This window comes from Onychomys torridus, chromosome 4 (assembly GCF_903995425.1).
Source record: "Onychomys torridus chromosome 4, mOncTor1.1, whole genome shotgun sequence".
Classification (NCBI taxonomy): Eukaryota; Metazoa; Chordata; class Mammalia; order Rodentia; family Cricetidae; genus Onychomys; species Onychomys torridus.
The window spans coordinates 86,013,135-86,026,668 of NC_050446.1; the positions used below are offsets into that span (position 1 = coordinate 86,013,135).

At 36.7% G+C, this 13,534-nt stretch overlaps 1 protein-coding gene across 1 annotated transcript; it reads right to left on the minus strand.

Annotated features, from left to right (window-relative positions):
• Nucleotides 1-1,635: 1,635 nt before the first annotated feature.
• On the minus strand, nt 1,636-2,631 carry LOC118581857 (olfactory receptor 4K3-like). The gene has a single exon (XM_036184273.1). It carries the CDS (start codon nt 2,626-2,628, stop codon nt 1,636-1,638), a length of 993 nt encoding a protein of 330 aa, XP_036040166.1. The 5' UTR covers nt 2,629-2,631.
• Nucleotides 2,632-13,534: the final 10,903 nt, after the last annotated feature.

Here is a 13,534-nt window from a genome sequence, read left to right on the forward strand (position 1 = left end):
TCAGAAAACTGGGAATCAATCTCCCTAATACCCAGCTATACCACTCTTGGGCATATACCCAAGGAATGATCAATCATACCACAAGGACACATGCTCAACTATGCATGAATAAAACTAGAAAATATCACGAGTAAGGTAACTCAGACTCAGAAAGACATACATGATATGTACTCACTCATTAGTGGATACTAGATGTAAAGCAATGAATACAGACTGCAACTCACAGGTCCAGGGATACTGGCTAGTAAAGAGGACCCTAATAAAGACACAAGGATCACACAGTAATGGAGAAATGGATGAGATCTACATGAGCAAACTGGGGGTGAGGGGGTTATGGAGGGGAAGGGTTAGGGGGAAGAGAGCTTAGGGGAGTGGGAGGTCCTAGCTGGATCAGGAACGTAGTGGGAGAACAAGGAAAGAAACACCATGATAAATGAAGACACCATGGGAATAGGAAGAAGCAGAGTGCTAGAGAGAGCCCCAGGAATCCACATAGATGACTCCACTATAAGCTACTGCCAATGTCTTTTGGGTGCCTGAGCTGACCTACTCTGGTGATTGGATGGTGGAACACCCTAACTGTTAAGATAGAACCCTTATCCAGTGACAGATGGAAGCAGATGCAGAGATCCATGGCCAAGCCCCAGGCAGAGCTACCAGAGTCCTATCAATGAGAGAGATGAGGGATTATATGAGCAAGATATATCAAGACCAGGATTGGAAAAAGTACGGAGACAACTAGCCAAACTAGTGGAAACACATGAACTGTGAACTAATAGCTGAGGAGCCCCCACAGCACTAGACTAGGCCCTCTAAATAAGTGAGACAGTTGTTTAGCTTGAACTATTTAGGAGGCCTGCAGGCAGTGAGACTGGGACCTGTCCTTAGTGCATGAGCTGGCTTTTCGGAACCTAGTGCCTATGCTGAGACACTTTGCTCAGCCTTGGTTCAGGAAGGAGGTACCTGAACCTGCCTCAACTGAATATACCAGGCTCTGTAGAATCCCCAGGGGAGTCCTTGCCTTGGAGAAGGTGGGAATGGGGGATGTATTGGGGGGAAAGGCTGGGGTGTGGGAGGAGGGAGGACAGGGGAATCTGTGGCTGATATGTAAAACAAATAGAAAATCTCTTAATAAAAAAAGAAGGAAATCATTAAAAAAATGTAGTAAAATCAAAATATTATTCTGTAAAGTTATTATTAGAAGGGAAGACAGATTCAAATATACATTCTTTGATATGTTCAGACTGAGGAGAAGTAATTACAAATTTCAGGAATAAATACTTTAGGAAAATTTAAGTTCATAATTAAAATTTGTATTCATTAATTTAGAACACCAATTAATGTGCATGTGATGTTATACAGACATACTCAGTTAAAAGTTACTAAGATTTTATTCATAAAGATAAGCATATGAGTTTGGTCAAAAGTGCTAAAGTAAACTTTATTAAAAACCTAGAATACTTTGATGACATTCCTGTATGGAAAAATCATTCATATTTATAATTTAAGACGAAGAATTAACAATGATCTGCTAGTTGATCAGTGAATGTCATATTGTCTTTAAGGTGTTAAATGGTATCTATATTGAAAGAATGGTACAAATATTCAATATAAGTCATATTTACTGGTTTGGATCTATTTCATACAGTCAGTCTCTTTATCTGAAGTAATTGGAACACGTTTTTTAATATTATGAATTTCATTTGGGACCAGAAATTTGCCTATGAACCTTTTCATAGCATTTTTCATCTCTTTATTTCTCAGTGTATAAATGGCTGGATTTAGGAGAGGTGTAAAAACAGAGTAAAACACAGCAAGAAATTTATCCAACCAGGTGATACTGAGGGGCCACACATAGATGAAGATGCAGGGCAAAAAGAAGATCATCACCACTGTGATGTGGGCACTGCATGTGGACAGAGCCTTTGATGCACCAGCTTTAGAACTCTGGCGAACAGTGATAAGGATATATGTGTAGGATATGAGCAACAGAATGAAGCAGGTTACAGCCACAACCCCACATTCAGCATTCATTAAAGTATTTAAATCGTGGTAATCCATGCAGGCTAGCTTGATTACCAATGGCATGTCACAGAAAAAGCTGTCTATTTCCTTGGGGCCACAAAAAGGCAGCTGTACAACCACTACAAAGTAACTTATACCATGTATAAAGCCTGTAGTCCAAGAAATCAGCACCAGCCCAGTACATCTTTTCAGGTTCATAATAGTGAGGTAGTGGAGTGGTTTGCAGATGGCCACATAGCGATCATAAGCCATTACCACCAACAATACCATCTCTCCTCCAGCAATGCAATGGGAAAAGAAGACCTGGGACATGCAGCCTGCAAAGGAAATAGTCTTGCTTTCCCTAAGAAAGTCTGATATCATTTTAGGAGTGGTGTTTGAGGAAAGACACATATCAACAAAGGACAAGTTGGCCAACAAGAAGTACATAGGAGAGTGTAGATGGCAGTCAGTGGTGATTAAAACAAGGATGACAATATTTCCAGATACAATGAACAGATAAAGTATCAAAAACATCACAAAGAGTAAGACCTGGAGATTCTTTGAATTGGCAAGTCCCCAAAGTATAAATTCTGACACAATAGATTGATTGCCTCCATCCATTTTACTCAGTGTCCTCAGAAGAAACCTACAAAGAAAGAAAATTATCAGCTAGGCATAATAAGAATTGTACTTCTTTTGTAGAACATGACATTCCTGTTGAAACTTACCTGGGAAAATACATAAATGTAAAGAGAAATCTAAGGTAAATGTGAGTGGCACTGCTATTCAAGTGAGCTAATAATCCAAGATCAACTCTCCCATAAAGAGAAGCATCAGATGTGACTGTTACACCCATGCTTTTTTAGGAAATTCATTTCCAGTAGAGCAGTGAGGATGCAAGACAGCAATGTGAAAATATATTAAAAAAAAATCTGGTTTCTTAAATAAATGGTCTAAATTTGTCATTAGCAATTATGATATTCTATTACAAAAATGAGGTTTACATTCAGAAATTGTACTGAAGTTCAATACAAATGATCAGACAGAATGTCACCATTTTGGGAAGCATGTGTGATGACTTCATTGTGTATTAGTAAATTAATATCTGTGAAATAAATAAAGGAAAATTTTAGCTTAAAACACTGAATTAAGGAATGGAAAAACTTCAGTTGGGAAGCCTACAAAATACCATATAAGATTTACATAAATACTAGACAGAAACATTAAATAAGGTTTACAGTTATTTATTAATAAACATATTCACTGAATTTATTTATTTAACTAGACATTATCAAAGCATCTTCACAAAATCTGTGGGAGTGAATTTACCAAAGAACAAGGCAGCACATATTCAAACCTGAGCTCTGAAAGTCACGTTTAGTTCAATCTTAGCACTAGAAAATACTGTTTTTAACTTGTATCAACAGATATTGAGAATTGTTAGACTTTGAGATATCATATAGTTTCTTGACATGAATAATATGTCATATACTATTAACAGCATATTTTCTCATTATATCACTTATCTACTGATCATTTTTTGTTGTTTTAAAGAACAGAATGAATTACATTAACATGTAAGCATAGCTGTTCTTTGACTGTCAGCCTTGGATGGGTGTGACATTATTCTTTCAGTAAGCATCTCTTATTCACCTCAAAGCACAAGCAGAGTGCTTATACTGTTCTAACTGATAATACTCAAGCTGGATGTTGGATAATCATTCTCCCTTTTCTGCTCCATTTAGTGATTCTCAACTTGTGGGTCTTATCATCCTTTATCTTTTTAAATGGGAGGAATAGAGCAGGTGAACAATGAGATCCCTAATGCTAGTATCAGAACTATTTTACATTCCTGTTCTGAGGGCTCAGAAAAGTGAGGTAGGGATGAAAAACAAGAAAGTTCTGAAGACAGCAGGTAACACATCCATCTGCTATAGCAGGATGATAGGAGATAAGTAAACACACGTGCCTTACATAGATTTACCAAATATCTAAGGAAATACACTCATTATACAACAAATAGTTCATGTTCCTTGGTAAGTCTGATTTTTCACATGACAGCTTCTGGTCAGCTTGAAAATTTCCAGGGAAACTTTTTGTGTTTTATTTTGTTTTAATGACTTCTTTTATTTTTTGAGATTATAATATAATTACATCATTTCTCCCTTCCCTTTCTTCCCCACATATTATACAATAGCTCACCTCATGCTTTCTTTTAAATTCGTGGCCTCTTTTTTCAGTAATTGCTACTGCATGCATATATGCTCATATCTAAATATAACCTGTTCAGTCTGAATAATGTTGGCATTTATATTAACAAACATTAATGAAAGGAGACAAACTGAATTACCTTTTTGAGTCTAGAAGCAAGCTATTTATTTTCTTCTATGTGTAAAGTTTTTTTCTATGTTGATTGCCCTTCTATTCAAATGCTAAACTTTGTAATAGTCTCAAAATTTATATTTCTTTAAGTATTTATGGATATAGTCATATTTATAGAACTTAATACATATCAAGTGATAGATAATGGTGATTTAAAGTGTGATAGTTAATAGCTTCTAATAATTTGCTTTGCGAGCAGATTGGTTGCTGTTGGGTTTTTTCTCTGTCTGTCTGTCCGTTTGTTTTGATTTGTTTTTTTTAGGGGGTGTAAGTTTAATTTTATTTTTAAATATATTTTAAGTGAAATATAAGTATATCACTTCCCTTCCTCATTTTCCTTCTCATATCCCTTCCAACTATCCTCGATAAACCCTTCCAGTACCACCACTAAAGTGGATAGCCTCTTTTTCTTTGGTAATTATTCTTACCTCTCTCTCTCTCTCTCTCTCTCTCTCTCTCTCTCTCTCTCTCTCTCTCTCTCTGTGTGTGTGTGTGTGTGTGTTTGTGTGTATCTGTCAGCACAAACAAATATACATAACCTTTTGAATCAAGTTTTATTACTGTATATAAATTCAGAACTGTCCACTCTACATTTGAAAACAAATTAAGGAGCTCATCTCTGGTAGCTGCTAACTCTCCTCCTGGGAGTCATTCATGTTCAGATTTTATAAAATTTGAATTCAATAATAATCATGTATTATGTCTATTCTCATTTAATTTTCTATCATTTTTGCCATTTCTATGCTGAAAGTTATCTTATATATGAGTCACTGTGTTTTAAAAATATTTTGTCTGGGTAAGTTGAAGGGAATATTTGTACGATGGTGGCTGTATAATGCTGTTATGGATTATCTGATAAAGATTGATGACTTTTCTGATTAGACATGAATAGAATAATTTGAGAAGTGGAGAAAACACATTACTGGTATCCAAAGATTACAAAAGACAAACAGTTCTCAGCCCATCACATAATGGGTATTGATAAAGAGAAATAGAAAAATATTTAAGAATTACCTAACAGAAGAATATCAGAGAGATAACTTACCAAAATCACAATTTTCTCCTAGGTCAGATTTTCTTCCCATCAGATGTGTGCTTATGAAGACATTCATGTTGTGTAGGAACAGTCTTCTCTTCAGCCTGACCAACCTTCACTTCCTAAAATTGTCCCATGGGTGAACCATGTCCCTTGTTCTGTGTTCTGAACAAAATGAGAACCTTGGAAATAATTATCTTGGACATCTCTTAGGGATTTCTCTGATATGAGTAATACTGAGTGCTGCATATTTGTGAAAATAGAGAGGCAAGTAAAACCCTCTGTTAGCCAGCCCAGCATTGATAATGTTAGTCAACTTTTCAAAATTATTCACTTCACCAATAAGGACAAAGGGAAAGCATGCTGTCTGTGTAGTCTGTTACTGTATCAATAAAATCAAAGTGACCAAATATATTACAGTTATGAGACCATTTGCTAAGAGTGTAAGATATGACTAGAACAAAACCCATACTTTGAACATAATTCCCTAATGTATAGTAAATCTGTTTCAAGTCTTGGTCACATACTGATGTATTTTGGTGTGCTCTATACTTGTATGTGATAGTAATAGGTTTAAATTGGCTGTCAAGTTATTTAGGCACCATTATGTTTTTTTTCATTATTTACCTATGATTATCACGTATGCATGTGTGTGAATTTGTGCCACAGCATGAATGTATATATATATGCATATATGTAAGCAAGCAGGTCTTTCTGTCAATTCTCTTCTTCTACCTTTACCAATTTTCTAGGGGTTGATGATCTCAGATTGTCAGATTTGCACAGCAAACATCTTCATTCATGGAGACATTCTGGCCCCTCCTCTTTCACTGTGTTTTAAAAAGAAGACATAGATGCACATTTCAAGCACACTTATTTTCATCTTATATTTAAAACATTTAACCAGATCAGCTAAAAGATTGGCCTGTAGAGAGAGCAAGGGAAGTGACAGAACTCTGGTTCAAAGATTTCCAACATTGCCCAATGTAACGTTTTGCATGAGAATGTCTCCCACAGGCTCATGTATTTGACCACTTCCTCCCCAGTTGGTGACATGTCTGGAAAGGTTATAGGGAAGCACAGATGTGTAGAAGGACATGTGTCACTTAGAATGGGTTGAAGAGTTAAGACTTGGAGCCACTCCAAGTTCTCTCTCTTGGCTTCATGCTGTGAATGAAGAACCAAACTCTCAACTTCCTGCTTCTGTCACTTGTAGTCGTGTTTCCTGCCTTTAAAAATTCTTATTTTTCTGGAACAATGAGTCCAAAGTGTAAAATTAAAGAAGTGTTGATAAACCCATTCAACTATGAAGAAATACCTTCACATCATAGACAATGAACTAGTTCCTTAATCATGATGTTTCCTATTTTGTATTTTTGTGTGGTATATGCATATGTGCACATGTTACAAGCATGTGCATCTGTAAGCTAGATAGAGGTCAATGTAGTGTATCTCCCTATATTATTCTCCACCTTATTTTTTAAGTACTTCTGTGACTATAAGTTGAAGTTATTTATAACAATTTAATTTCTTTTTCAAACTTTTAACATAATTAACTTCCCCCAATTTGTCTCCCTCCCATCCCTTCCTACCCATCTTTGATATTGCTTTTTTCCTCTCTATCTTTTTTTTTCTTTTTTTTTCTTTCTTTTTTTTGTGTTTTTTTTTGTTTGTTTGTTTGTTGGTTGGTTGGTTGGTTGGTTGGGTTTTTTTTGTTTTTTGTCTTTTTGAGACAGGGTTTCTCTGTGTAGTTTTGGTGTCTGTCCTGGATCTCACTCTGAAGACCAGGCAGGCCTCAAACTCACAGAGATCCACCTGGCTCTGCCTCTCTAATGCTGGGATTAAAGCCATGTGCCACCACCACCCAACAGTTTTTTTCCTCTCTTTCTCCATTGAAACCAGTTTGCACTGCCCAGTTATTCTTGGGAATAAGGACTGCCCCAGTGTGTGGTGGGCCTACCAGAGATCATATCACTAAAGGAAAATGACAGTCCTATAACACTGCTATCAAATGTCAGGGAGCAATGGGATTTGTGCCCACTTTCCCACCTCTGGATTGAGCGTATACAGACTTCTATACGATGTAACAAATGCTGTGAGTTCCTGTTGCATCCACCCTGCTGTATTTAGAGAAAAGTTTCTTCAATATTATCAACCACCTTGAGCTTTATGCACTTATTCATGGACAATTAAATTGACAACTTAACTATGAGAAGTAATACTAAAAAAAGTACCTATGAAGATATTTCTTCAACACCTTAATTTCAAAAACTCCAGATATATACTCAGAATCAGCATAGCTGGGTTACATATTATCTCCATTTCTAATGTTTGTGAAACCTGCATATTGTTTTCCATAATAGTTCTATTGCTTTACATTATCATCAGTAGTGTAATGTCTACTTTGCAACAAGCAAACGTAAAGTGGCATGCAAACTAAGATCTGAATTTTCAAAGATAAAATTAACAAACTCTCAGTTGCAAAAAGTGAAGAGAATCAAGTATATACAACTCAAAGGGAAGAGGAGCTATATTCACTTAGAAATACTAATAATAATCAGATTTTTATATATGTCTGTCAATGGACGGAGTAATTTATGGAAAATGATAAGCTCATATCATGATGCCATGTTTATGCTGCATGGAAAAGTGACTGTAAATTTGACAGAGAGGATTATTGAAATATCTTTGAAAAATATGCACTTTAAGCAAGATTATCATTTATAATTTTTGAATGTTAGAAAAAGGTATGGGATATTGCCTGACTTCAAAATATATTCTAAGGGACTGGAGAGATAGATGAGCCATTAAAGGCTAGGATCACAACCAAAAATATTGCAGTCTTTAGAGTACCAGTTCCAAGACTACACTGAAGATAAGCAAAAAAAAAAAAAAAAAAAAAAAAGCCTACAATGTCAACTAGAACTAAACATTTTCTAACTGAGGGTAGCAAAGGAGAACATATGTTCTAATGGTAACTTTCTCTAATGGTAACTTTCTTTGTTACTGAATCTTAAAATCACTTCATCTTTGTTTGCCTTTATGTAGTTTTACGTGTGTGTGTGTGTGTGTGTGTGTGTGTGTGTGTGTGTGTGTGTACATAAAGCTCAAGACAATATATGAGTTACATTTTGAGGGTCACATTACATTTTATGAGTAAGTAATAAAAAGAGCCATTCTGATAACACACGTGAAATCACATGGTTTCTCTTTGACTTGGAATGTTGTGCTGACTGGACAGCTGGTATGGCTGGGAATGAATAACCATGGCAATGCTTAGCTAACAGTCAAGCTCCCTGGTGACCATGCTGTAAAGCAAAGATGGGAGGTATGTAGTGCCAAGTGCTTCAGCACCTCCTGACAGAGAGTGACATTGTCCCAACCCTAAAAATATTTTCTCCTATCCTTCATGCAAGCCCAGATTTTAAGGAAGGAAATTTGTAACTCTTTATTCAAAGCTAAGAAGTTACATTATCCTCTGTAGCCCTGGCTAATTGTGAAAACTTTCCCCAAGGTTTAGCTGGACATAAAGTTGTTTCTCTCTGGACTTGATTAATTGATTAATTGCTGTTCTGTCACCACATAAATTTCAGGACCTAAACAATAAAGAGTTAGTTGACTGAACCTTAAGTCATGTACTACAGAGCTAAGATTAGACGTTTGTGCAGAGTTAGTTGCTGAGGAATTTGTGTAGGAAGTTGTCTTTAATGTTATCAGCCAGAGTTTAGCAAGTGGGGAACTGGCACCAAAGTCGCTTTATACCTGACCTTGGTTCAACAACTAGACACCTAGGAGTTTGTCCTTGTGTAATTCATTTGTAGAGGCAACTAGACTACTTTGAATTTGCTCTGAGGTTTTAAATCAGCTAACTGTATGTAATTGTCTTGAAGCTATGGAATAAAGGCCAGGCTATGAAAGTATATTTTATTCACCAAAATAAGTAAGAACAAAAAAAAACATTCTGTCAATCCACAGACATAATTGTGCCCAGTAAATGGAAAACACATTTTATCAGTGGGCTGTGTGAAGAATCCCATGGCTGTTTTAAGGGATAATTATGGTAGCATACAAGAAAATTAGCAAAACATAATTTATAGTCTGTTGCCCTGTAAGCCTTACTTGATGAGGTTCCCCCATCAGAGAGTTATTTATCTGGTGGGCTGACCTTATGACAGTTGTCATTTGCTGTATATTCTTATGGCCTCTGGCAAAAAAGAATAACATACTATCAGTAGTAATAAAGGGTGCACAGGAGTGTCATAAAATCAGACATATAAATTGATATGACATAATAGTAAATACAATTTAAGCTATTCTGGCCAGTTTATTTTAAATAATGATGCATATCACATAAATGAGAAGGAAAGATGTCTTCAATTTTATGAAACATTGTAATTGAAAAATAACTCGTTTTTTTTTCATAAAATATATTCTGATTGTGGTTTTCCCTCCCCCAACTTCTCCCAGATCTTCCTCGCCCCACCAAATCCACACCTGTCTCCCATTAGAAAAAAAACAAGCATCTAAAAAAAAACATTAGTAGTAATAATAAAACTATCAAATAAAATAAAAACAAAAAAGAACAGGATAAAACAAATACACACACACAAGAAGAGAGCCAAAGGAAAAAACACAAGGAACACATAAAGACACAGAGGCATACACATTTGCACACATAGAAATCCCATAGAAAACATAAAATCAGAAGGCATAATATATAACAAAAGACCTATAATGTTAGAATAAAGTTCAGAAAAAGCATTATGAGACACAGCAAAAGGAAGAGAGAAAGCGAGAGAGAGAAAGAATATTGGTGAAATTATTAAGGCCACTCCACATAGTTAAAAGGGAGGTTTATTTTGTGGGGTAACTTAAAAGAGAAAGGATCGTTTACAGGGTCTGGGAAAGGTGTAGCACAATCTGGCGGTGTTCTCTGGAGAACTCTGCTTGGTCTACCTCCAGCGTCCAGGGTCCAGGAACCAAGAGAGCAGGCACATCTGGGTCTCGGGTCCTCAGGGTCCTCCTTTTGCTCCACCTTGTAGGCATGACAGTTACTGAAGCCTTAATTGAGCTTGGAACCTCCAGATCAAAGCTGGAATGGCTACCCACTACAAAAGGAAGGAAGGAAGGAAGGAAGGAAGGAAGGAAGGAAGGGAGGAAGGAAGGGAGGGAGGGAGGAAGGGAGGGAGGAAGGAAGACTCCAAAAATACCATTGAGTTTGTTTTGTATTTGCCATCAACTGCTAAGCATGGAGCCTGTCCTTAAGTGTGTTTGTATACCCAGTGAGACTCCACTGAAGAAAATTGTTTTCCTTTCTGAATGGTTATCAATTGGAGATAGCTTCTGGGTTACAGATAGGGACTATGTCAACTTCCCTTTAGCACTGGGACACCATCTGGCTTAGACCTGTTTAAGTCCTGTGCATACTGCCAAAGTCTCTGTGGGTTCATATGTGCATCAGTCCTCTTGTGTGTATAAGGCCTTGTTTCCTTGAGCCTTCTGCCCCAATTGGCTATTAGAATCTTTATACCTCATCTTCCCCATAGTTCCCTGAGCCTTAAGGGGAGACTTAGATGGAGACGTCCCATTTAGGACTGAGTGTTCCAAGATTACTTTCTTTGCACATTGTCTAGTGTTGACCTTGGTATTTGTTCCTATCTGCTGCAGGAAAAAGCTTCTCTGGTAATGGCTGAGCAAGACACTGATCTATGAGTATAGCATGTCATTAAGAGTCATTGTATCACTGTATACTTTTGGTAGAATGCTAGAATTTGGTTTTCCATTAGATCCCTGGTCTGTCTAGTCTTAGGTTCTTGGCTATATGAGCACTGTCCAGCAGGGGTTCCAAGTCAAAAAAGTGAAAAATGTATGTGATAGTAACATACATCAAGAGAAACTTCAGCAATCACTTTAACATTAGTCAAAGTAAGTTTCAGATGGAAGAGTATTGCTAGAGAGAAAAAAGACCATTTCATATAGAAAAAATAGGTCAACTAATTATAATAATCCAGCAATTTTAATCAGCATTTTATAAACTACAAAGTTTTAAATGTATGAATCTTCTGATGGAATTACAAAAATAAGTAATCACACATAGGGAAAAATATAAATGAAACAGTCGAAATCCAATCAAGATGTGTAGGGGTACTTTTTCCCCCTCAGCCTGTTGGTGACCAGATCAAGAGGGGAAAGAAGCAGATGGGGAGACAGAAAGCTTTGGTGGCCCATGAGCATGAACAGACGACAGCCCTCTGAGAGACAGATTTTATTTATTTATTTATTGGTTCAATTTTATTCTAGAGTATAAGAAATACATAGAATTGGGGACCCTGGGGAGAAACCCTAATTTGCTCTAAGTGGCACGCTCCTATCACAAGGCTTGGTGTGTGGCAGTCGGGTCCTGTAGCAGAGCTCCTAGCACAAGTCCTGTCAGCATGGATCTGTGCCAAGGTCAAGCTAAAGATGAATCAGGCATCTGGTTTAGAAACAGCTTTCAGATAAGGCCAAGGCCCAGGGATATTCTCAAGACAAGGGTAAGTAGAGAGTAGGAATCCTTGCTGGAGGGAGGGAGTTCCAATTTGCTACTAGGCCATGGGGAGGCTGTGACCTCTGACCAGCCATCAATGTCTTCTAACATAAATAGCTGATATAAGGAGATACAATTTATCAAAGATGAACTGATTTGATAAATTTATAATTACATAAAACATGCACCAAAAAAAATCACACTTATACTCTGTAAAATATGTAATAATATGTTATACAATGATCTGGGCTATGAAACAAGTATTAATTTTCTTAAATTTTATTTTTCACCTGCTATATTATGCTGATTTTTTATATTTTAATGCATTTTTCAATACATATTAAATTACATGTTTTAAAGTGGTTATTTACTTTATTAAAATAAAGCTATGTTGTAGCTGAAGTTTTCTCTGGTCCTGTCCAGCCCCGTGGAATCTGCAGCTACTTATAAAATAATCACTTAGAAGCTTATATTAACTAAAACTGCTTGGCTGTTAGCTCAGGCCTACGACTGACTAGCTCTTACACTTAAACTCAGCCCATTTCTGTTCATCTATACGCCACCACCTATCCTGTGGCTTTACCTGTGTACCATCACATGCTGCTCCCTGGATGGTGAGCAAACTTTTCCTGACTTAGCCTTCCACTTCTCAGAATTCTCCTTGTCTGTTTATCCCACCTATACTTCCTGCCTGGCTACTGGCCAAACAGCTTTTTATTTATCAACCAATCAGAGCAACACATTCACAGCATACAGAACATCCCACAACACCTCCCCTTTTTTGTCTAACAAAAAGGAAGGGTTTAACTTTAACATAGTAAAATTACATATAATAAAACAGTAATCAAGCAAGAAGTACAGTTATATCTACTCTATTTGTATTGGGAAAAAAAATAAAGAAAATGTTCTATCTATCCTATATCTATGAGTCTAAAGTTTTATATCTAATTGATCTTTTATCATAACCAAGGAAAATTTTAACTGTCCAGTCTTCAACTACATCAAAGACCTCAGAAGAACAGAATATTACCAAAGTAAACAGGAAGTGCATTGTAAGTAACTTCCAAAAATCTAGAATGACAGAGACAGCTGCCTGCCTGGACAGTAACCCAAAGTTCTTCTGCAATGTTGGGACATCCATCTTCAGCCCACAGGCCTAGAGTCTCTTAGTCACTGTTCTCTGTGTCCTCTGGAATTTCTGGCAGTTTCTTCTGCAAAGCAGGTACCTGAAGGACCATTTTGCCTTGCAAAATTCAGTTGTCACCTTTCTATGGGTCCTGCATGTCCAATCAATACAACATTTTGTCAAGCAATCCAGGCAAGAACAGTTTCTTTCCCAATTGGCTATTTTTGCCAAGAAGAAGATATATTCCATATGGAGTGTTTTTGACACCCATCTCTCTCTCTGAAGTAAATCAATGGTGCCAGCAGTAAATGTGTCTCATTATTCAGGAAAGTCTAAGTTTTTAAAACATTTGAAATGCCCTAATCTGTAGGTCTTTGAAGTGTTTTAAGATCACCTACCTAACTGAAATATATCTATGTATACCTACAAAACTTAACATGACTATAAGGTTGACCAT